This window comes from Fukomys damarensis, unplaced genomic scaffold, assembly GCF_012274545.1.
Source record: "Fukomys damarensis isolate Sample0158 unplaced genomic scaffold, DMR_v1.0_HiC HiC_scaffold_7, whole genome shotgun sequence".
NCBI lineage: Eukaryota > Metazoa > Chordata > Mammalia > Rodentia > Bathyergidae > Fukomys > Fukomys damarensis.
In genome coordinates, this window is record NW_022900919.1 from 1,752,019 (window position 1) to 1,777,437 (window position 25,419).

General features: G+C 44.1%; 1 protein-coding gene across 1 annotated transcript in view; it reads right to left on the reverse strand.

Moving 5' to 3' along the window:
* Nipa1 (NIPA magnesium transporter 1) overlaps positions 1–21,192 on the reverse strand; it is a 38,126-nt gene extending 16,934 nt beyond the window's left edge. The window contains exons 1-5 of the mRNA XM_010612951.3: positions 21,063–21,192; positions 20,008–20,307; positions 19,850–19,930; positions 8,298–8,652; positions 3,877–3,924 (exon numbers count right to left, since the gene is read on the reverse strand). Coding sequence (XP_010611253.2) covers positions 3,877–3,924; positions 8,298–8,652; positions 19,850–19,930; positions 20,008–20,307; positions 21,063–21,192 — 914 coding nt within the window. The remainder of the gene's footprint in view (positions 1–3,876; positions 3,925–8,297; positions 8,653–19,849; positions 19,931–20,007; positions 20,308–21,062) is intronic.
* Between the last annotated feature and the right edge of the window lie 4,227 nt (positions 21,193–25,419).

Below are 25,419 nucleotides of genomic sequence, written 5' to 3' on the forward strand. Positions count from 1 at the left end.
TTTTTTTTTTTTTTTTTTTTTTTGGTACCAGGGATCAAACTCAGAACTTTGTGCTCGTGAGGCAGGCACAGTATCACTGAACTAAATCCGCAGCTCTCTAACAGCCATTCTTTTTGGAGTAAGATGGTACCTTAGTGTTGTTTTCATTTTCATCTCTCAAACGACCAGTGACAATGAACATTTTTTCATTTATTTATTTGCTAATTCAATTTCTAGATCTGAGAACTGTCTGTTCATTTCAGATGTCCATTTTTGGATTGGTTCTTTAAATTTGGTGGGATCTAATTTTTTTGAGTTCTTTGTACATTCTAGATTGTAGTTCTTTCTTAGGGAATAGCTGGCAAACATTTTCCCCCACACTGTGGGTTGTCTCTTCACTCTGTTGGTGGTTTTTCTGGCTGTGTAAAACACAGTATATAAAACACATTTAATACGATGAGATCCCAGTTGTTGATTCCTTGTTATTTCCTGTGTGATCGAGATTCTGTTCATGAAGTCTTTGCCTACACCAAAGTCTTCAAGAGTTCTGCCTTCCAGTAGATTGTTTTAATATTTTGACCAGTGATCCATTTTAATTTTACTTTAACGCACAGGGAAAGGTCTTCAGTTTTAATCTTCAGCGAGTGGAAAGGCAATTTTTCCAAAGTCATTTATTCATTTTTTTCAATGATACAAATGGCTTTTTATCTAAAAGTAAAAGTTTGCATTTGGATGCTTTTGCACAATTAATGTGATCTCCGTCCAGCATCGCTTATTAAAGAGGCTATCTTTCGAGTGAGGGTGTTTGGCTCCTTTGTCAAGAGGAGGTAGCTGAGTGTGTCTGGAGTTGTTTCTGCATGTGCCAATCTGTTCCACTGATCCTTGGGTCTGTTTCTGGGGGAGTAGTACCATGCTGTTTTTATCACAGTAGCTTCATAGTATAATTTCAAGTTAGGGATTATGATGCCTCCTGCCTTGCCTTTGTTGCCTAGGATTGCCTTTGCTATTCTAGGTTTCTTCTGGTTTCAAATGTGTTTTAGGATTGTTTTTTCTAATTCTGTGAGATATGCTGTTGGAATTTTGATCAGATTGCATTAAATCTGTTTAACAATTTTGGGCTATACTGCTTATTCCTACCCAAGAACAAGGGTTATCTTTCCATTTTCTTTCTTTCTTTTTTTTTTTTTTTTTGAGACAGGGTCTCACCAGGAATTCACTATGTAGCCCAGGCTGGTTTCGAACTCACAGTGATCCTTCTGCCTCAGCCTCCCAAGTGCTGGGATTACAGGTGTGAGACACCATGCCAGGCTTTTTTTTTTAATGTTCTTTTTATTTTTGGTACTGGGGATTGAACTCAGGTCCTTGCGCTTGCAAGGCAGTCATCAGAACCACTGAGCTAAATCCCTGGCTCCTTACATTTTCTAATGTCCTCTTCAATCTCCTTTTCAAAGTACTGTAATTTTCAGCCAGGCGTGGTGTTGCACGCCTGTAATCCCAGCTCTCGGGAGGCTGAGGCAGGAGAATCGATGTGAGTTCGAGACCAGTCTGGACTACATAGTGAGTTTCAGGTCAGTCTCAACTACATAGTGAGACCCTGTCTCAAAAATCAAAAAAACAAAGGCTAGAGATTTAGTTCAGTGGTTCTGCCACCTGCCTTGCAAGCTCAAGATGCCGAGTTCGATCCCTGGTACCTCCTCCCAAAAAAACAAAAACACAAAACAAAGTACTGCAATTTTCAATGTAAGTCTTTTACCTCCTTCATTAGTTTGATACCATTTTTTGGATGCTATTGGGAAGATGCTTCACTAATTTCTGAGTTTGTTATTCATGTACAGGAACATGATTGATTTTTGAATGTTGTCTTTGTATCCAGCTATATTACTGAATTTGGTTATTAAATCTAGAAGTCTTTTGGTGGAGTTTTGGGGTCTTCTGTGTAGAGTATCATGTCATCTGCAAGTAATGGTAATTTATCTTCTTCCTATCCTAACCGTATTCCTTTTCTTTCTCTTAATTGCCCTGGCTAATGTTTTCAGAACTATCTTGAATAGGAGTGGGCATCTTTGTCTTGCTCCTGATTTTGGAGTGAAAGCCTTCAGTTTTTGTCCATTTAGCATGTGGGTGTTTGGTTTGTCATAGATGGCTTTTAATAGATTGAAATAAAGACATTCTATTCCAATTTTTGCAGTTTTTATCATGAATGTGTATTGGACTTGTCAAACACTTTTGTTGCATCTTTTTTTTTTTTTTTTTTTTTTTTTTTTGGTACCGGGGATCAAACTTAGAACCTTGTGCTTGTGCTTGTGAGGCAGGTGTGGTGCCACTGACTTAAATCCCTGGCCCATCGAGTGAGATGATCATATGGTTTTTGTCAGTGGCTGTGTTAATATAGTGTATTACTTTTATTTATTTACATATGTTGAACTGTCCCTGCATCCCTGGGATGAATCCTACTGGGTCATGATATATAAACTTGGTGATTTGCTACATTCTGTTTGCCAGTATCTTACTGAGGATTTTTGTATCTATGTTCATTAAGAATATTTGCTTTTAGTTTTTGGGCTTTTTGTTTTTGTTTCTGTTTTTGTTTTATACCAGGGATTAAACTTGGGACCTTGCGTTTATGAGACAGGCAGCAGCACCACTGAGCTAAATTCCCAGCCATAGCTCTTTTTTTTATTGGCTCCTTCTCCAGTTTTGCTCAGGTTAATGCTTGCTTCCAGGAATGAATTGGGAGTATTCCTTCACTTTCAAATTCATTGAAGAGCTTGAGAAGGAGCAACATTAGGTTTCCTCTAAGTGAATCTGTCAGGGCCTACCTTTTCTTTGTTGGTAGGTTTTTAATTACATCTTTAATTTCACTGACAGATTTTTTTTTTTTTTTTTTTTGGTACCGGGGATCAAACTCGGGTCCTTGTGCTTGTGAAGCAGGCAGCGGAACCACTGAGCTAAATCCCCAGCCCGAATGATAATGGTTTATTTAGCATTTTTTATATATTTTTTATTCAGTTTTTCTAATTCATATGTATCTAGGGATCTGTCCATTTCTTTTGTTTTCCATCTTTTAGAGTCCTTGAAGCAGGTATCGATGATCCTCTGGATTTCTGCAGGATCTGTTGTGATTTTACTCTTTTGATTCCTAATTGCATGGATTTAAGTCTTTCCCTTTTTTTGGTAAAGTTGGGTAATGGTTTGTCAATTTTATTTAATCTTTCAAAGAACAAACTCTTTAATTCATTGATTCTTTGTAGTTTTTTCTAAGTCTCCACTGCATTAATTTCTGTTCTGATCTTTTATAATTTCCTCCCTCATATGAGCTTTGGGCTTGACTTGCTTTTCTTTTTCTAGAAGCTTGAGGTTCAGCATTAGTTTCTTTACTTTCCTGATATGGGTATTCACCACTATAAATTTCCCTTGTAGAACTGCTTCCATTGCATCCCCTAAGTTCTGGTATAGTATATTGGTATTATCATTTAATTGTAGATACTTTGACCTCCGAACTTGCATTTGAGTTGATACAAGAAACTCCTTTGTTAAACAGATAGTGCCTAGTGAAATGAGGCATCTAACTCAGGGAATTTCACAGAGGTAACCAGCAGGCTGCAGAGCAGCATGTAGGAGCTTTTCTGATGTGTGCATCAGGGCAGTGCCCTGGGCTCAATTCAGGACCAGCTGTGAGCAGCAGGAGCCACTGTGCTCCTCCTTGGAGGTCACTGCGTGCCCTTCCCTCCACTCCCTTCTTATATAAAGGAGCACCCTGGGGAAGGAGAGCACTGTGCAATGTGCAGGGCCTGGGAGGAGGCAGGGACACACCCTCCAGGCATCAGCACCACATGCACCCTGCTCTTCTGCCGTGCCCCACGAACAACTGGCCAGACCTTCGCCACACACACTTACTTGCAATGGTGCCAGCCCACCATACAATGTCTGTTAAATAGGAGGTACCTGTAAAAGAAGGAGAAAAATGTCATGTTAAGTAGGTTCACAAGCTACATATGTCTGAAAGGGGTTTATAAGATGTTATGAGATGCATATTTAGATGTTTGCTTTCTTTTTTTTTTGGGTACCAGGGATTGAACTTGGGTCCTTGTGCTTGAGAGGTAGACAGCAGAACCACTGAGCTAAACCCCTGGCCTATAAGCTGCATATTTAGAACAGAAATCTTCACATAAGAACTGAAATTGAAAATAATGAATGCCATACTGTTTATTCACCCAATAAATAATCTTTAGCCTATACATAGCAGGATAAGAAACCACTAAAAATAGTAAAGATGTTTTTGCAACCAACACTGGCTGACCCAAGGAAATAAACAGCTTTATAGTGGTTTTCTTTGGCATGATTAAGCCACTACAAAGTCTCAAGTATTCTGTGGAATAGAGTTCTCTCCAAGAAGATGTCTAAAGTCCAACTCTCTTGTGCATTCATTATAACCCATTTATATGATAATTTTACTATCATAGGGCTCAAACACTTTCTGCTTAAACAACTTTCCCCTAATTTAGAATCTATGGCTCTTTTTTCAGATCAATGTCCTGGCATTTCAAACCTTACCTCCTTATATTCTCTCCAATACCCCAAGCAGGGTAGGCAGAAGGTGAGAAGCTGCCTGACCTCCTGTCCTGAGGGATAGGTACATGCAGGAAAAGCACCTCCTACCCTCAAGACCTGTTTGTCTTTCTTCAGGTCTCAGAGCTGTTTCTACTGTAGACTAAAGTACCAAATTCTAATAGGATATTTATTTCTCGGGGTAAAATCACAGACTTTGGCATAAGGAACATATTATGGCTGCCTACTTAATGTGGGAGCAGAAGCAGAGCTATAGGTATTATAGTAAGGGCTTTAAAAATGATACAAAATTGCAAGCGCAAGGACCGGAGTTCAATCCCCAGTACCAAAAAAAAATGATACAAAAAAATAAAATTTAAATGATACAATAAGTGGCAAGGACTAATAGAGCTAGGTGCTATTCAGGAGGCTGACTCAGGAAGATAGTCTGAGTGCAGAAGTTCAGGGCCAGCCTACGCAACACTGAACACTGTATCTCAACAACCATCAAACAAAAAACAGAAAAGGAAAAAAAGTAGCCAGGTACGGTGGTGCATACCTAATTCTAACAGTGTAGGAGGCTACCTACCATAGGATTGCATTTCAAGCACAGTCTAGCAACTTAGTGGGACCCTATCTCAGAAAAAAAAAAAAAGTAAAAGGGACCGGGACTTCGAGGAACATGGTGGAGTGATAAACAGCACCAAATCAGCCTCTCTGAGATTCAGAATCCAGACACTAGAATATAACAATTTGCGGAAGAAAAGGAAGAGGTGGATCCTTGGGACCCAGGAAGGATCTGAAGGGAAAGTCAGAGGGCATAGAGTAAAAGAAGAGACAGATCTCAGTGCAGAAAAAGGAGGCGGCAAACTGCACTTTCTCCCTAGCTCCTGGCTCAAGGAGAGGAGGCTCAAATCTACAGAGACACAGTGAGTGCATGTGACTCCAGGGGCCTCCATGGAGAAACACCAGTGGAACAGAGCAGTGAATGCTGTGAGCTACAACAGCTTGTGAGTGGCTCCAGTCCAGGCATCCCCAGAAGAGGGATCTTGGACAGACGCCACTTTGGTGGGGGGCAACTGAACCCAGGACTTGAAGCAGCCATGAGTGGCTTCGTCAGGGCTCCTAGTGACTGAGTGAAGCACAACCACAGGACCCACGCAAGGTGAGGGAGGCGAGGCCATGACAACAAGAGACATCCAGAGTATTGGAGGCTGAACAACTCAGGCCCTAACCACAGAACCAGAACCCTACCCTAATCCTACTGCAGGCTTGCTGGGATTATCCAGGACACAGCCCTAATTCTGCTGAAGGCTTGCTGGGATCATCCAACATGGATCTTGGCTCTGTCTGCCTCCTTTGTCTACCACAGCAGAGACACACCCTGATTGGGCACTACCAAAATGTTGTGTTCCCCAGAAGAGAGCCACAGGCCTGAAATCATAGAAAAATCTCTTATCTTTGCTTTTTTTTTCCTTTACTCTTGTTGCTTGTTTTTTCACATGAACATCACTTTTAGGTTTTCTTTAAATTTATTCTTATTTTGTTTTTTCCTTCAATTTTCCTCATGTCTTCTTTACTAGTGTCCTAAAGCTTGGGTAATCTTCCTTTGTCCTTCAGCCTTGTTTCTAATCTTTTTCTCTTCTTTTATTTCTCTATTTTTTCCATCTATCCCTTTTAAATTTTCTTCCAAGGGTAAAACTGCTTTTGGGTTAGGGATGTAGCTCAGTGGTACTGCACCTGCCTGGCAAGCACAAGGTCCTGAGTTTGATCCTCAGTACCCCCCCTCAAAAAAAAAAATTCCTCTAATTTCCCATTTGTTTTAGATATTATAATATACTATAAATCTTGTACTTGTTGTTAAAGGTGGCAAAATGGAGCCGGGCATGGTGGCACACGCCTGTAATCCCAGCACTTGGGAGGCTGAGGCAGGAGGATTGCTGTGAGTTTGAGACCAGCCTGGGCTACATGATGACTTCCTGGTCAGTCTCAACTACATAGCAGGACCCTATCTCAAAAAAACAAAAACAAAACAAAGAACAACAACAAAAAAAAGGTGGCAAATTAAGTTACCACCTTTTTCCATTTTCTAGAGTATGCTTGATGCTATTGTAATTACTGATTGTAGTATTTTAGCCAAGGTTATTGTGATCAGTTGTTCATCCTTGCATGCTAATATCAAGATTGTCTGGGAGGCATAAACAATAACATAGTCCAGAACCAAAGAATGGAGTGCTAGGCCCAACAGGCAGCAAATTCTCATCCCCAATAAACAGAAAAGGCAGGATCTTGGAACAGACTCAGAAGCCAAAAGCCAAGGAGTCACGTAGAGCTGAGCCATGGTCTCCAGAGACCTCTCAGTCGCTGAAGCAGAGCTGAGTTTCTGGGAGATCGAGGCAGCCCACCATGAACTGAAAATGCCGAAGCCAATCAATGTCCAGGTCACCATAATGGATGCAGAGCTGGAGTTTGCCAAATACCACTGGAAAGCAGCTTTTTGATCAGGTGGTTAAGACAAACGGCCTCCAGGAAGTGTAGTACTTTGGCCTCCAGTAGGTGGACAACAAAGGATTTCTGACCTGGTTGAAACTTGATAAAAAGGCATCTGCCTAGGAGGTCAGGCAAGAGAACCCCCTCCAGTTCAAGTTCTGGGCCAAGCTCTACCCTGAAGACATGTCTGAGGAGCTCATCCAGGACATCACACAGAAGCTGTTCTTTTGGGTGAAGGAGGGGATCCTTAGTGATGAGATCTACTGGCCCCCTGAGACAGCTGTGCTCCTGGGGTCCTTCACTGTGCAGGCCAAGTTTGGAGACTACAACAAGGAAGTGCACAAGTCAGGGTGCCTCAGCTCTGAGAGGCTGATCCCACAGAGGGTCATGGACAAGCACAAACTCACAAGGGACCAGTGGGAGGAGCGGATGCAAGTGTGGCATGAAGAATTTTTTGTGCTCTACGCCCCATGCCTGAGAACTAACAAGCGGATCCTGAAGCTCTGCACCGGGAACCATGAGCTGTACATGCACTGCAGGAAGCCCAACACCACTGAGGTGAAGCAGATGAAGGTCCAGGCACGGGAGGAGAAGCATCTGAAGCATCTGGAGCAACAGCAGCAGCTGGAGACCGAGAGGAAGAGGAGAGAGACTGCTAAGAGGGAGAAGGATGCCTGAGAACTAACAAGCGGATCCTGAAGCTCTGCACCGGGAACCATGAGCTGTACATGCACTGCAGGAAGCCCAACACCACTGAGGTGAAGCAGATGAAGGTCCAGGCACGGGAGGAGAAGCATCTGAAGCATCTGGAGCAACAGCAGCAGCTGGAGACCGAGAGGAAGAGGAGAGAGACTGCTAAGAGGGAGAAGGAACACATGCTATGAGAGAAGACACTGATGCTACAGATGCAGGGCTATGAGAAGAAGACCAAGAAAGCAGAAAAGGAGCTTTCTGACCAGACCCAGAGGGCCCTCCAGCTGGAGGACGAGAGGAAGCAAACCCAGGAGGAGGTCGAGCACCTGGAGGCTGACTGGGTAGCTGCACTGCGGGCCAAGGAGAAGCTGGAGAGACAGGCAGATCAGACAAAGAGCCAGGAGCAGCTGGTTATGGAGCTCGCAGAACACACTGCCAAGATCGCCCTCCTGGAAGACGAGGTGGAAGAGTGGCCTCACAGGGCCAAAGAAGCCCAGGGCAACCTGGTGAAGGCCAAGGAGGAGCTGCACCTGGTGATGACAGCCCCGCAGCCCCCACCACCACCTGTATATGAGCCCAGGAGTTACCGAGTGCAGGAGAGCCTGCAGGAAGAGGATGTGAGTCCGTGGGCTACAGTGCTGAGCTGTCCAGGGAGGGCATCCTGGACGACCACAGTGAGGAGGAGAAGCACATCACCAAGGCCGAGAAGAACGAGTGTGTGCAGCGGCAGCTGCTGACTCTGAGCAACGAGTTGTCCCAGGCCAGAGATGAGAACAAGAGGACCCACAATGACATCATCCACAACAAGAACATGAGACAAGGCCGAGACAAGTACAAGACCCTGCACCAGATCCAGCAGGGCAACACTGAGCAGCGCATTGATGAGTTCCAGGCCATGCAGAGGCCAGGGCAGTGCCAAGGGCACCTGGCAGCAGGGCTCTACTGAGAGTCAGGGCAGCCTCAACACACTGGCTCTTTAGTGTGCTCAACCCAGAATGCCCTCACCATGTTCAGGTCCTTTAAGAAAGAGCAGTTAAGGGCCAGGGACGTAGCTCAGGGATTCCGCCGCCTGCCTTGCAAGTGCAAGGACCCGAGCTCGATCCCTGATACCAAAAAAGAAAGCGTTACCTAGTGGAAGTACTTTGGGCCAGGTGCCACCCTGGTTATTTTTCCCAGCTGTATCATAGTGCCAAACAGGCCTGATTCTTATAATTATCAAATCATTTTCCTGTCATATGCTTGGAGCAGGACTGATGGAATTAAGATGCCTGTAAAATCCAAGTTCAAACTTCACACTGGCCTGTGTGATGCAGGGTTCACTATCATCAAAGAAACCACATCGTGGCTTACATCTGTGCCATACTTCTACTTTTGAAATGAGTTTACACTGATTTGTTCTTGATTGCTATGAAGGATCCATCTTTTATATCTACAGGTTTTGAGGGATAAAAAATTAAGTCTAAACTAAAGCCCTCTCATACACACAGTGATTTCCTTCTTCTGACTTTCTGTTCAGCTAGCAGAGATCTGTCATGGTCGGTCATGGGATGGATGATACAGGAGGACTCTCCAATAAACTTGGTTTTTTGCTTAAACGTTTAGAAGAATACATTGTTGGACTTACACCTAATAATCAGTGATAGAATATAGTATTTATATGTAAGTGATAATATGGGTTTGCGACAGTTGTTTAAAAGAGTTTTGTACTGTATATTTTGTTATCTTTTACATAATAAAAGAATTAGGAGCTGGGCGTGGTGGCACATGCCTGTAATCCCAGCACTCGGGAGGCTGAGGCAGAAGGATTGCTGTGAGTTCAAGCCCAGGCTGGGCTACATAGTGAGTTCCAGGTCAATCTCAACTACACAGTGAGACCCTGTGTCAAAAAACCAAAAAAGAATTAGAGTAGGGATTTACCTCAGTGGTTTCACTGCCTGCCTTGCAAGCACAAGGACCTGAGTTCAATACCCCCGTACAAAACAAACAAACAAACAAACAAAACCAAACATCAAACCCCAGAATAAAAGTTACATATTAAAAAAAAAAAAAAAAAAAAAGCCAGCTACACCTAGAAGATATCTCTGAAAAGTAGTCATTTGCTAGGGAGGTCTTGATACTAGTAATAAAGCAATTTACAAGCATCAATGTAGAAAACAAATTTTAAAAATAAAAATTGAGAAGACAGAAGCAAGATACAATCCCAGACTTCCAGCTCACCCAAGGCAAATCCAGGAAGCAATGAGGTGGAAGAAATCAAAAGCCTCTCAGCTGAACTTTCTGAAATGGTAGCAGCAGAAGTAACAAAGTAGATCAATGAATCTCTAGAAAAACACAAATCAGAAATAATTTCACAGATAACTACAAAAATGATGACCATAATGAAGGACATGGTTAGTGAATCTAGAGTAGATACAGACAAAAACAACAGAGGAGCTTAAGACAGTGATGAAAACAATGAATGCCCAACATAGGAAAGAACTGGATTTCATGAAACAGATTCAAACAGATAACCTGAAGATTAAAAATTCTATTGAAAGTATACAGAGCAGAATCATCCAATGTGAGGACAGAATATCAAATACAGAAGACAGGTTTGTGGTTAGCGATCATCAATTGAAAGACTTCTTAAAAATAGCAAAGGAACACAAAAAATCAATCTAGCAGCTGATAGATGATGAACAAAACACAAGATTGATCATAATCAAAAGATAGCACAAAGGATATAAAAACTTCCTCACGGAAGTAATGGCAGAAAACTTCCCAGGCATGGAAAAAGAATTTGACATACAGATAAGTGAGGCATTCAAAACTCCAATTATCCATGAAAAGGTAAAAACTATGTCAAGGCATATTCTAGTGAAGATTCCAGAAACTCAACCCAAGAACAGAATATTAAAAGCTATTAGAGAAAAGAAACAAATCACATATAAAGGAAAGCTCATAAGAATCACAGCAGACTTCTCCACACAAACCCTTAAGGCAAGGAGAGTTTGGGAGGCAGGCAGCGGAACCACTGAGCTAAATCCCTGGCCATTGAGGCAAGGAGAGTTTGGAATGAAGTATTTCAAGCCCTAAAAGAAAACAACCTCCAACTTAGATTGATGTACCTGCATGATTTTCTCTCAAAATTGGTGGAGAAATAAGATACTTCTGTGATAAAGAAACCTACCGCCAAACCAGTACAACAAAAAGTTCTGAAGGACACCAAGAAAAAAGAAAAAACAAAAAATAAAAAAACCACTTCTGAGAATCTAAATAGAATGGATCCACAAGGCAATGCAATATATTAAACGGAGGGGAAAGAAAGGGAACCAACAGTGAGAGAATAATATGACAAGGATTAGTCAATACATAACAGTTATAACCATCAATGTGAATGGTCTCAATTCACCAGTCAAAAAAAAAAAAAAAAAAAAAACAACCAGACTGATAGAATGGATCGAGAAACAAGATTCAACAATATGTTGCATACAAGAAATATATTTAACTCAATAAAAATACACAGACTGAAATTCAAAAGATGGAAAACAATACTCCAACAGGAACACAGAAAAAAACAGGGGTAGATATTCTATTTGCAAAGTGAATTTCAAGCCAGGACTGATCAGAAGAGACAAGATTACTTCATACTTATTAAGGGAACACTCCAAGAGGAAGAAATAACCACCATAAATATATATGCACCAAATAACAGCTCACCCAACTATATAAAAAAAACACTAATGGATATGAAAAAATCAAATAACCACTGATACAGCTGTAACGGGGGCCTCAATACCCCACTGTCACAAATAGATCAACTACACAAAAAATAAAGGAATGTTAGAGCTGAATCAAACTTTTGAACAAATAGACTTAGTAGATATCTAAAGAGTTCTACCCCACAACGATACATATTCTACTCAGCTGCACGTGGGATTTTCTTCAAAGCAGACTACATACTATCTTGCTCACAAAACATGCTTAAGTAAATACAAAGGAAATGAAATTATCCTATGCATATTATCAGAGCATAGTGCAATGAACTGGAAATGAAGGGTAAAAAAACTACATAAACCATGGAAATTGCATAACACCCTCCTGAACAACCAATAGGTCGCAGATGAATTTAAAGAAGAAACCTGACAGTTTCTACAATTAAACAGTATTCAATATAACATACTGGAACTTTTAGGATGCAATGAAAGCAGTCCTACAAGGGAAATTTATAGTAGTGAATTCCCAGATAAGAAAAACAGTGCAAGCTCAAACAAACAACCTAATGTTCAACCTCAAGCTTCTAGAAAAGAAAGCAGTGAAGCCCAAAGCCCGTACAAGGAAAGAAATTATAAAGAGCAGAGCAGAAATTAATGCAATGGAAACTAAGAAAACAATACAAAAAAAAATGGATTTAGGGTTGGGTCTTTGAAAAATTAAATAAAATAGATAAATTTAGCCAATCTTACCCAAAAAAGGAAAGAAAATACTCAAATCCATGCAATCAGGAATGAAAAGGGTGAAATCATAACACATCCTGCAGAAATTCAGAAGATCGTCAATACCTAAACTTCAAGAATCTCTAGGGCTGGGGACGTCGCTCAATGGTGCCCGTGCCTGCCTCCCAATAGCAAGCACGAGATCCCAAATTTGATGCCCAGTACAAAAACAAACAACCCATACTGTAGTAAGATGGAAAACATAAGAAATAGATAGATACCTAAATACATATGAATTGCCAAAGCTGAATCAAGATATCAGTGAAATTGAAGATGTAATTTTAAAACTACCAAAAATAAATAAATAAAATAAAAAATACCAACAAAGAAAAGCCCAGGTCTAAACAAACTCACTGCTGAGTTCTACAAGAAATTTAGACAAGATCTAATGTCCCTACTCCTCAAACCTTTAACTTAAAAGGAAGTAATACTTTCAAACTCATTCTTGGAGGCAAGCATTACCATTACCTAAAACGAGAAGGATCCAACCAAAAAAAAGGAACTACAGGCCAATCTCCTTAATGAATACAGATGCAAAAATCCTCAATAAGATACTGGCAAACAGAATGTAGCAAATCACCAAGATTATATATCACAACCAAGTAGGATTCATCCTAGGGAAGCAGGAATGGTTCAACTTATGCAAATCAATAAAAGTAATACACCATATTGACAGAACTAAGATAAAACCACACGATCATCTCAATAGACACAGACAAGCATTTGACAAAGTCCAACACCCATTCGTGATAAAAACCCTACAGAAAATTGAAATAATCTGATAAAAGCCATCTATGACAAACCAACAGCCAACATCATACTAAATGGACAAAAACTGAGAACTTTCCCTCTAAAATCAGGAACGAGGCAAGGATGTCCAATGTCACCAGTCCTATTCAACATAGTTCTGGAAACATCAGCCAGAACAACTAAATAAGAGGAAGAAATAAAAGGAATGAGGGTAGGAAAGGAAGAAGATAAATTACCATTATTTGAGAATGACATGATACTCTACATACAAAACCCCAAATACTCTGAAAAGACACCTAGATTTAACACCAAATTCAGTAGTATAGCAGAATAAAAAAAAATTAACAGGGCTGGGGGATCTAGCTAAGTGGTGCCACCACCTGCCTCACAAGTGCACGGTCCTGAGTTCGATCCCCAGTACTTAAAAAAGGAGCTCAAAGAATGTATCAGAAATGGTGCCGGGGATTTAGCTCAGTGGTTCCGCCACTTGCCCTGCAAGCTCAAGGACTGCAGTTTGATCCCTGGTACAAAACAAAACAAAACAAAACAATTTTGGGCTAGGGATTTAGCTCAGCCATTCTGCTGCCTACCTAGCAAGCTTAAGGACCTGAGTTTGGTCCCTGGTACCAATAAAAAAAAAAAAAAAAAAAAACAAGGAAAGAAAGAAAAAGAAAATGGTATGATATCTGTTGTTCTGTGAGAAAAAAGGAACCCTTCTCCACTGTGGTGCAAGTGTAGACTGGTGTAACCACGGTGGAAAGCAGTGTGGAGAGTCCTCAAAAAATTGAAACAGGACAGGGATTTAGGTCAGTGGTGCTGCCACCTGCCTTCCAAGCAGAAGGTCCTGAGTTCAATTCCCAATAACAACAACAACAATAAAAAAAAAAAACTACAAAAACCCTAAAACTAGAGATTTAATTTAACCCAGGTATTCCCCTTCTTGCTATCATCCCAAAAGAATCAATAGCATCATACCACAGTGATATATGCACATCCATTTTTTTTTTTTTTGAGACAGGGTCTCACTATGTAGTTGAGACTGACCTGGAACCCACTATGTAGCCCAGGCTGGTCTTGAACTCACAGTGATCCTCCTGCCTCAGCCTCCCGAGTGCTGGGATTACAGGTGTGCGCCACCATGCCTGGCTGTTAAAACTATTTGATACACTTTTTTTTTTTTTTTTTTTTTTTGGTACTGAGGATTGAACTCGGATCCTTGCGCTTGCAAGGCAGGCAGCAGAACCACTGAGCTAAATCCCCGGCCCTGCACACTCATGTTTATAGTAGCACAGTTTATAATAGTTAAATCTTGGAAACAGCCCAAATGTCCATCAACTGATGAACGGGCAGAGAAGATGTGGGGTTTTTAAACACACAGTGGAATACTACTGAGCCATAAAGAAAGATAAGCTTGAGACATTTATAGCTAAATGGATGTACCTTGAGACCATACTCTTAAGTGAAATAAATCAGACACACGTTTAAACACTGCATTGTTTCTCTGGTGTGAGAAACTGAAGGTGGAAATAAGGACCAAAATGTGTGATATTGTAAAATAGGAAGAAAATGCTCAACTGGGTAGAACAAGGGAACAGGAGAAGGGAAGGAAGGGAAAAGGAATAAAGAGAATACAGGAAAAGATGGAAACAAAGCTTTTGTACAAAGATGGGGAAGAGGGATTGAAGGGAGGGTAGGGGAACGGGAAAAAGAGAAGAACCAAGACATATCATGTACAGGTGCAAATTCCCTATGATGAATGTGATCGTTATGTGTGTCACAACTGTACCAATAAGCCTAACTTAAAAATCAGCGTGTGGTCAGTGTGAAAGCCCTAGGTTCGATGCTCCATACTGGGAAAGGAAAACAAAGGCAAGGACAAGGTAGAAGGCTTGGACACCACCGCCCCACAGACGGTGAGATCACCAGAGGTGCTGACGCGCTGACCAAGTCAGCTGCAGCAGGCTGGCCAGTTTCCACCACTCGCCTCCCTTGGCTTTCCACAAAACTAGTCACAAAGAGAACTCATTCTTGGGCCAGGGATTTAGCTCAGTGGTTCCGCTGCCTGCCTCGCGGCCTGGTGGACACCAGCTTAGCCACGTGGTCACAGTCAACAGCATCCGCGTGGACAGATGGCGCCACACACTCCAGGGGGCGCTGTGACAAACACCACACGCAGCTGTCACTTCTGCTGAGGGCGCAGATGGAGACTCATCCTGAGGGGACACCTCAGCTGGGAAGCAGGCTGCACATCAGCTTGCCTGAACTACAGAAAACATCAAGGTCATGCAGACAACGGAAGGCCAGAGAGCCTCAGGGACGAACAGAAGCAAAGAGACAGATAACTACACACAACACATCCAGGAACAAGGAAGAAGGCTGCACTGAGGACAGTACTGGTGTAACTGGCACAATGTGAATACAAACCATTGCAAATCAAGAATTAACGAAGCTCCTGTCTTTCCACGTGAAAATATGACTTTGGGTTCACTTTTCTGGCTCTAGAAAGCTGACAGTCACATTGCCAGGCAACAGTACACAGGTTAAAAAATGATCTCGGAGGCTGGAGATTTAGCTCAGTGGTTCCGCTGCCTGCCTTGCAAGTGCAAGGTCCTGAGTTCGATCCCTGGTACCAAAAAAACCCCCCAAAACCAAAAAACCAAAAGCCAAATACCAAACACAAACAAAAAATGATCTTGGATGGGCAAACAGCACCTAGACTGGAGGTTGTGATTTGGGGGGGGGCACTGGAGATTGAACTCAGGACCTTTGCATTGAACTACATCACAACCCCCTTCTTTCTTTTCTTTTCTTTTCTTTTCTTTTTTTTTTTTTTTTTGAGACAGGGTCTCACTGTGTAGTTGAGACTAACCTGGAACTCACTGTGTAGCCTGGGCTGGTCTTGAATGCACAGTGATCCTCCTGCCTCAGCCTCCCGAGTGCTGGGATCACAGGCGCGCACCACCAGCCTAGCCCAACCTCTTTCTTTATATTTTTAGTTTGAGTGTAAGTCACCTAAATTGCCCAGGCTGCACTCAAACTTGTAATCCTCTTGCCTCAGCCTCCCAAGTGCTAGAGTACAGGCCTTTCCCCTCACAGCTGGCTGAGGCCTGTGAACTCTGTGGGCCCGCCCCCAAGGTGACGCCTCTTTGCTGCCTGGAGCCATGTAAGCACTGCACTGGGGCCCAAGACTTCCTAGCAAGGTGGCCACCTATGCCACCTGCCTGCTATAGCTGTCGTGGTGCCCGGACCTGGGCCGTGCCTCTTTCCAGGCTCCAGCAGAGTGACGGGGCCTGACGCTGCTGCCCTGGAGATTGCATCCAGTGCATTGTGGCCCAGGCTATCTGTCACAAGCTGGAAATGCAGCGAAGCCCACAAACACTGCAGAACACTTACAACTTCTGGCACAGAGTCAGTGTGTCCTTTCTCCCAATCTTACACACCTGGAATATACCTAGTGTCTATTTAAGAGGGGTCGCTGTACCCCCAAGAAATGCGTGCTGAGTCAGGACTAATCATGAGGTCTGTAGCAGGGTACCGGTGTGCAAAGCCTTGTGCCCCAGTCTCCCAGCAAAACCGCCATCAGTAATGAATAAAGCACTAAAAAATAAAGGCTCTAGAAATTGTCTTACAGGTACAGAGTGTACATTTCCTGTCTTATTCCTAATTTTAGGAACCTGAGTCTTCTTTTTTGCTTGGTCAGTACAACAAAGGTTTGTTGATTCTGTTCTTCTTTTCAAAGAACTGAGTTTTGGTTTTAATGATTTTATTTTGTCTCACTTGTTTGTATTCTAGTGTTGTTATTTCCATTGGGTTTCATTTGCTCTTTTCTTTCTCGTGTCTTGAAATAGACAATTAAACTGCTGGCTTGAAAGCTTTACTTTTTAAATGTTGTCATCTGTAGTTCTGATTCCCAGAAATGCCACATTTGCTATATGACATCAATACTGGCGTTTTGTTTTCCTTCGTCCTCATGGCTCTCCTGATTTCTTCAACTCACTGGTTATTTATTAGTGTATTAAATTTTATTTGTAGTTCGTCCCCTATACTTCTCCTATTTTCAATCAACTGCTACAAAGCATGCCTGTAATCTCAGCACTCGGGAAGCTGAGGCAGGAGGATCACTGTGAGTTCAGACCAGCCGGGGCTACACAGTAATTTCCAGGTCAGTCTCAACTACATAGTGAGACCCTGTCTCAACAAACCAAAAAAAAAAAAAAAAAAATTCAACTGCTACATGTCGAATGTCCCCGAAGGCCTACATTACGGGCTTGGTCCAAACTCATGGTCACTCAGTGCTATGGGCAGAGGGGCCTCCGGGAGAGCGGCCCCAGCCCCCACTCTCCTCTCCCGGTCCCCTGCAGTGCTCTGCAAGAACAGGGAGCACAGGCCCAGAAATGGGGGTCCTTCGTGCTCTTCATGTATGGATCCTCCACTCGCCGAGTTGCCACAGAGGAACATTACAGCAAGGCCGAGAGCTGCTTCTCTCAGTGGAAACCCTGGCTGCTGAGAGCTGCACAGTTGTCTGTAACAACTGAACTCTCAGACAGAAACTGTTTCTGCAAATACAAGAGAGACTTCTGTCACCCAGCAGGGATGGACACATGTCTCACAGCTCCAAGAGCTTCTGCTTAGTTCTGCATGTTTATAAAGAACAGTTTGGGGTTTCTTGATTGTTTGGAGTTTTTTATCTTTTTGAGATAAGGTTTTGCTATACAGATCAGGCTATGTAGCCCAGGCTGGCCTCAAACTCAAAGGATCCTCTATTTTACCTAGCCTCCCAAGGGCTGAGGTTCAGGCACAAGCCACCACGCCCAGCCTAACAAATGTCTTTAAAATACAGCTTTCCAGCATAAAAATATAGGTGACCACCTGACTGCAGCACAGAAAAACACTCCCATTTGTGTGTGCACCTAACACTAACAACAGAAGTCAGCCGTACCAGCAGAGAGCAAAAGACTATGCCCTTTGTATATGAACACCTTGGTGTATACAAAGACACCACATTATCTTTACACTATTACTTACAGAGGACCAGGAATCAAGAAACAGGGTTTCCTGACACCAGCACAGCTGGATGAAGGCATTAACTACAGCAAGCATGAACACGTGTAAATCAAATTAGGAATGGGTTTGTTTTGTTTTTGGTACCGGGGATTGAACTCAGGACCTTACGCTTGCCAGGCAGGCGGCAGCACCATTGAGCTAAATCACCGGCCCAAGAACGGGTTTTTCAATTGAGAGTTCTTTCACATGGTCACTACTAGATTACATACAATTTATTTCCCTAAAGAAATACTTTGGCAACTTTCAAAAAGGACAAATTTGCAGGAATTATGCAATCTGCTTTTAAGGTTTAATGCAAACCATATAACCAGGACAGTGTGGTCCTAGTTATGGACAAATGGACACACTGAATCAAAAGACAGCTCAGGATACACCATACCTGTGTGGTCAGACCACGACTAAGTACCAGGGCAGGTCAGTAGTCTCCTGGACACAATATCAGCAAAGAAAACACCAAACATTGATTGACTCAATCCTCAGACCATACATAAAGTTAACTCAAGATAACTTTCAGACCTAAAAGTAAAACTTAAAGCTATAAAGATGAGAGAAGGAAACAAGATGATGCCATTATGAACTCAGGAGAAACAAAACTCAGGAGAAACTCATGCAAAAATCCAAAGTACCGCCAGGGATTTGGCCCAGTGGTTCGGTGGCCTGCCTTGCAAACACAAGGACCCGAGTTCAATCCCCGGTACAAAAAAAAAGAGGGAAGAACTCAAAAATCCAAAGTATCAACCACATTTAAGAAAGAAAAAGAAATGAAATCAGACTTTACCAAAACTAAAAATTTCTGTTCAAAAGCCACCATTAAAAAAAAAAGGCATGGGTCGGTGTCATCATGCCTGTCTGGCAAGGGCCAGATCCTGAGTTTGATTCCCATATGGGAAAAAAAACAAAAGGTATAGCCAGGTGGGTGTGGTGGCGCATGCCTATAATCCCAGATTTCAGAAGGCCGTGGCAAGAGTGCTGCAAGTTCAAGGTCAGGCTGGGCTACATAGTGAGTTTAACAACACATCAAGACCCTATCTAAAACAACAACAAAATAGAAAAGGCAATCCACAAAGAAAATATCTTCAATCCTTATGCCCGACAAGAGTTGAATCCAGGTACATATATAGCATACAAATAACATATATGTTTATTTGCTTACAATACTTTGTAAATAAAAATATATATCCTACAAGTCAATAAAAACATATTTCCAGTATAATATAGGCAAGAGTCTTGAAAAAAAGCCACAAAAACAGCATGTACAAATGGCCAATAAACTTTTAAAGATGCCATTATTAGCACATACCAGGGAAATGTAAATTCAAATCACAATGACATACAGGACCACTGTACACTCACGAGGTAGCTAAAATAACAGATAACACCAAATGTTGGAAAGAAAGTGAACGACTGAAAAGTATCAGTCACTGATGAGAATACAGAATGGCACAACTGCAGCAGGAAAACAGTTAGCAGTTCCTTAAAACTTGGTTATATACTCACCCTGTGATTCAGCACCACAGCTTCAAGGTAGTCACTCATAGAAATGAAAGCATTAAACCCAAAAAAGTATAGGAGGCTAAGAGGAGGGTACTCAGAGCTCAGCACTTGCCCTGTATGTGTGGGTTACTCGCTGGGTCTGGTCCCCAGCACCACAAGTAAAAAGATGTTCACAGCCTATATGTATGTTCATCGTGGCTTCACTCAAAGAGCAGAAATTTGGAAAGAACCAAAATGTTCACCAACACAAGAATGGGCAAGCGAAAGAATGGTGTTCAGCAATCATAAGGAACATGTCACTCACATAAAGCCCTTCCTCCCAACAGTCACATCCTGTTGTCCCTCCAGTGCGGCACCTGTGCTGGCCCTGTGACGAAGGCAGCGGATCTCTGTGCTCACACCGCAGACCTCGGGAGGCCTGACCACCCGGAACTGCCCTGCAGGGAGGCAGCTGGGTGGGAAAGACTGTGACAGCGAAGGCAGGAGGACCACGGCTCAGGGAACCCAGCTGCACCTGTGGCCCCACACGAGTGTGAGAAGTCATGGCTGTGCGTGGCCAGTCCAGGCAAACACGAAGATGACCTCAGCGGTGCCACCACGGGACTGCAGCACTGCAGCCAACAGGCAGCTGCCGAGTCCTGCACCCTGACAGAAGTGCGAAGGTGCCACGTTGCGGGGTCATGAAGCAGCCGCCTCCCCGAGGCCTCTTCTATCGGAAACTGTGTCAGGTGAGCAGAGACAGGCTGCAGCGCCTCCCAGCCCTCCCGCTCCCACCTGGTCTCAACATACTCTTTACCTACGGCCTTTTTCACGGCTTGATAAAGATCAGATGGAGTTAGATTTCCAGATCTAGCTGAAACTCTGGATTCTGTTACCTTCAACGGGGTCAGCTCTGAGTCACTTAAAGACAGTCCTGAAGTTCTTTCATAAAATATGGAGTTTGGCTTCCCCACATGCACGTGCACATGCACACACGTACACACACGTACACATACACACACACACACACACACTCTACATGGCTATCTGGGGCCAGCTAGACACCACTGCCGAGTGCCTACCATGTGCCTTTGCAAGGACAGGATGTGGCCCTGCTTTGAGGTGCTGAGACGCGGGGGAAACGCAAATAAGCAGGCCATCAGCACACAGCAGTTTCCGGAGTCGGGTGCCAAGGTCACACAGGGAGGGCATGGAGTCCACCTGCCAGGGAACTCACTGCCATCTCTGCTCAGTCTCTTGGGGGATGGGGTGCATACGCCTCGCGTGTGCCTGGGTGCCAGGAGCAGGGGTAATGGGAAGGGTGGTACGCAGGCACACATGTGCCCCAGACTGGGCCTTGCCCTGTCGCAGCAGAACGTGGGGAGCCCCTGGCTACTAGGAAGTACGTCCCGCACCCACTCAGGAAGCAGCTCGCTTCTCTTCTGAGTATGCCAACACACACAGGACTGCACGCTGCGTGCTGCGCTCTCAGGGAGAAAGAAGACTGTGACTGCCACAGGAGTTTCCTCATTTTAGTAAAATATACACAAAATTTACCATCTTAACTATCTTTCAATTTAGAGCACTCACACTGTTGTGCAATCATAGCCATCATCCATCTCCGGAGCTCTGCTGTCTGCCCAAACTGAAACTCCGCGCCCTTTCCACACTTGCCCCCCAGCCCCAGCCCTCTCCTTGCAAGCGCTTTCCTGCTTTCCATCTCCACGAACCTGACGACTCCTGGAGCCTCACATAAGTGGGATCACACAACAGTCACCCTTCGCTAGCCAGCGCATCTCACTGAGGCTCATCCATGTCACACGTGCTGGGACTCCCTTCCGCCTGAAGGCTGAGTAATCCCCACTGATGCGCAGACCCCTCATCACCTACCCATCCACAGTACTATAGTTTCTAAAATGCCCCCTAAAGGTCCACGTACGGACAGCTTGGTACCCAGCCTGTGGCACTGCCTGGAAGTGGCAGGATGTCCTATGTCACTGGGGGGAGAGCTGTCGGAGAGGGCGGGGACGCTGGCTCCTTCTCTCTCTCACTTCCCAGCCACCGTGAGGTGAGCAGCTTCCTCTGCCACACACTCCATGATGCACCGCCTCTCCACAGCCCCAAACAGCCGTGCCAGCTGGGCACAGCCCAAGTCTCCACACTGAGCACAAACAAACCTCCTCTTCCCAAGCTGATCTCAGGTATTTTTACAGAAATAAAAGACCGACGGGCACACCCCCAATTGGTTGAGGGGCACTCGGTTGTTCTCTTTTCACCATTTTCAATAATGCTGCCAAGTGTGGGTGTACAAAATACCTTCAAGTCTGCTTTCACTTCTTTTGGTTTCTTGTTTTTCTTCCCAGTACTGGGATTGAACTCAGGACCTTGAGCTTCCAAGGCAGGCAATGCACCTCTGAGCTCAATACCCAGCCCTTTCACTTCCTTTGGGTAATCCAAGAAGTGGAAGTGCTGGATCAAACAAAAGTTCTATGCCCGTTTTTATGAGAAACAAACACACAGTTTTCTATATCAGCTACATCATTTCACATTTCTAAGAGCAATACATAAGCATTCATTTTCTCCACCTCCTAGGCAATACTTATTTTTTGTTTTTTTTTTTTTTTGGTGCCAGATCAAACTCTGGACTTGTGCTTGCAAGGCAGGCAGCAGAACCACTGAGCTAAATCCCTGGCCTTCAGTTATTTTTTGTTTTTTTGACAACTGCCATCCTAAGGGATACAAGATGGTATTTTGCCGGGCGTGGTGGCGCATGTCTGTAATCCCAGCACTCGGGAGGCTGAGGCAGGAGGATTGCTGGGAGTTCAAGACCAGCCTGGGCTACATAGTGAGTTCCAGGTCAGTCTCAACTACATAGTGAGACCCTGTCTCAAAAACCAAAAAAACCAAAAAAAAAAAAACAAAAAAAAAAACGATGGTATGTTGTTGCAGTTTTGATGAAAAGGACTTTTTAAAGATTAGCTGGTTGCTCCTGGTCTGGAGCTTCCTTGGTGAAGTGAATTAACCATTAAAAGCTTCCACCAGTTCCTAGTACACAACTCTGCTGGGACCGGCCAGGGACACCTGTTCCAGGCAGCTGCGTCACCTCCTCGAGAATCTGCCCTTCTGCACAGCCTTGTTCCCAGCAAGCAACTCTGCCACACCTGCTGCAGCTAGCTGTCGCCGTGAAAGTCACTAACACTAAGATAAAATCCTCCTCCTCAGACTTGAACGGAACCGAAGTGGCACAGGTGTGGCCAGCCCGCCCGCCCGCCCTAGACAGGCACAGCACCTCTCTCCGTGAAGTCCCACACTCCTTCCAGGTCCACCAGCCCCTCACACGTCAGTCACATGCAGTCCTTGCAGATTTATGTAACGAAGTTTATCTTTAACACCCTTTAAGACTGCAACGAATCAGAGACGATGCTCTGTACAGAACATCCACCCACAGGCGCCTCTACCAACAAGCCGGCTCCAGCCACCACAGGCCTCTACGGCCAACAACTCAGTATCCAGAGAGCATATGCACTCTCCCTTTTTATTCTCAAAAACTTCCCCTGGCTCAGTCTCCTTGAGCAACACTAATATTACCACACAAATACTGTGATTCTTTGGAGATGCTGTCTGACTATAGGCCATGTTCTGCTTGAATTTTAATCATCATGGACAACCATATGTGGACCCATATGTCACCAGCTCGTGGCACTCTCGGGGGGTGCTGGTGCGTAGCGAGAGAAGCGAGGTCCCAGCCATGCCCACTCAGGGGACTGCAGGACTTCACCCTCCTCTCTTGCTGCCTTCCCACCACTGTGAGTGAACCTTTTTTTTGGGTTTTTTAAATTGTGAGACAGGGTCTTGCAAAGTCACTAAGAGGTGTCCAGGCTGGGCTCAGACTTCCAATCCTCTGGCCTTACCCTCACAGCGCTGGGACTGTAGGCGTAACACCATACCTACCATGACTCTAGCACTTTTGTTTTAGCGTTTTCCTCACTCATCTCACTCCTTTCTTGGTGGCGCACTCTGCTGTGTAGATGTTTTCATCAGCTTTCCTCTCAACAGGACAAAACACGTGATACCGGCACCATAAAGACAGGTCAGCCAAGTGTGGTGGTGACTCCTGCAGTCCCCAGCACTCTGGGAGGAGGAATGCCAAGTTTGACCCCAGCTTGGATAACTTAGCAAAAAAAAAGGAAAGACAAGTTTACTTCCTCACACTTTCAGATGGTCAGCTGGCTTCAAGCCAGAAATGGCATGATGTCAGGCTGAGCAGAGGCAAGCAGCTCAGCTCAGCTCCAGGCCCTGCCTACCAAGAGTTCATTCAGCTGAGACCACTCCAAAGGAGGTATGAATCAGGAAGTACAGCACTCTAGGATCCAGTCACCTTCCAAAGCCCCACCTCTGAACATAGGAGACTTTCACCTGACTGCCTTGCAAGTGCAAGGTCCTCAGTTTAAAAAAAAAAAAAAAAAAAAAAAAAAAAGGATATACATGAGATTCTAAATTATAACAGCTGACATGAAAAAGGTCTCACAGGTGACACATTTTAAACTGGCTCTACTCTCAATACCCACAACAGTGTCTGACACCTAAGAGCTTTGTAAATATATACTTAACTATAATCCCAGCACTTGGGAGGCTGAGGCAGGAGGATCACTGTGAGTTCGAGACCAGCCTGGGCTACATGGTGACTTCCTGGTCAGTCTCAACTACTTAGTGAGACTAAAAAAAAAAAAAAAAAAAAAAAAAAATCTGCTCAACTAATCAAGGTAGACTATTGACAGCACTGAGGGGAGCTAAGGCAGGAGGAGCTCAAGTCTGAGTTTCACCTGAGCAACTCAGCGAGACTCTATTTCAAAATAAAAAAAAAAAGCAAGGCCCAGGGCTGTCGCTCAGTGGCACAGCACTCCTGGGTTTGAGCCTCAGTACCGGGGAAAAAGAACACTTACTAAATTCTACCACCATTAAGTGACCCAGCTAGCTTGAATTAGTAACTGTTGGTGGTAATGAAGAAGTATGAGAGTAATGAGTATCCCATTTCACTTTAATAAAGGACACAGTAAGCAGGCACCAACAGCGGCCACGAGTGTTTTTTAACTGGCACCTGGACGCACCTAGGATGTTGGAGATGCTAAGTATAGCATGTGCTCACCCCTGAGCTGCGCCCTCAGCCCCACCGGGCTTTTATAAAGCTGATTTGTGTCTGATTTAATATTCACTGATTCCCTGAAGCACACAAACTGAGCTGAAAGGACACATTTAGGTTTCCTTTAAGTTAGTGTCACATGCCCTGAGGTTCCTCCCGCCGTGACAGTTTCTCAGATTTCACCACTGTGATCCATGAAGTGGCTGGAGTCTTCCGAGGATGTTCCCAGGTCATGTCCCGTACCTTGGTCATGTTTTTCTCAGGGTCACACAGGGATCATGGGACTTGGGAAGCTATCGCGGAGCTGCAGTGCCCTTCTCATATCATTTTATTAAGGCCACATGAGTTACTGAGTCACAGCACACACTTCACCAGTCCCGAGGTCTGTGAAACCGACAGGTGCTCCCTGAACGGTGATGCTCGCAGAGTGCCCACGTGTGTTTGTGTCTTACAGACCCTTCTGCATCCTTGGGAAGTCACAGTTGGTTTTATTTAGATTTTCTATGAAGATTGATACTTTCACTTTGGCGCTAACTTCTTTTCATAAATATCCGTGGTTTTCCATTTTCGCGATGTGGTTGGTCCTTTCTCTTCTCGGAAGGCATCTCTGATCTGGCTCAGCACCGCAGGGGCAGGCACGCTCCACCTGCGTTCTGGAGTCTGAACCACTAACTAGGCTGACCTCTCCGGCGCCTGAGTCCTCTCCGGGGCTCCTGGGAACAGTCTAGACCCTGGCCCACCAGTCCCTCCCAGCACCGCACAGCCAGCCCCGCGTCGGCCCGGGTCCCCGCCAGGGCCCTGCGGACC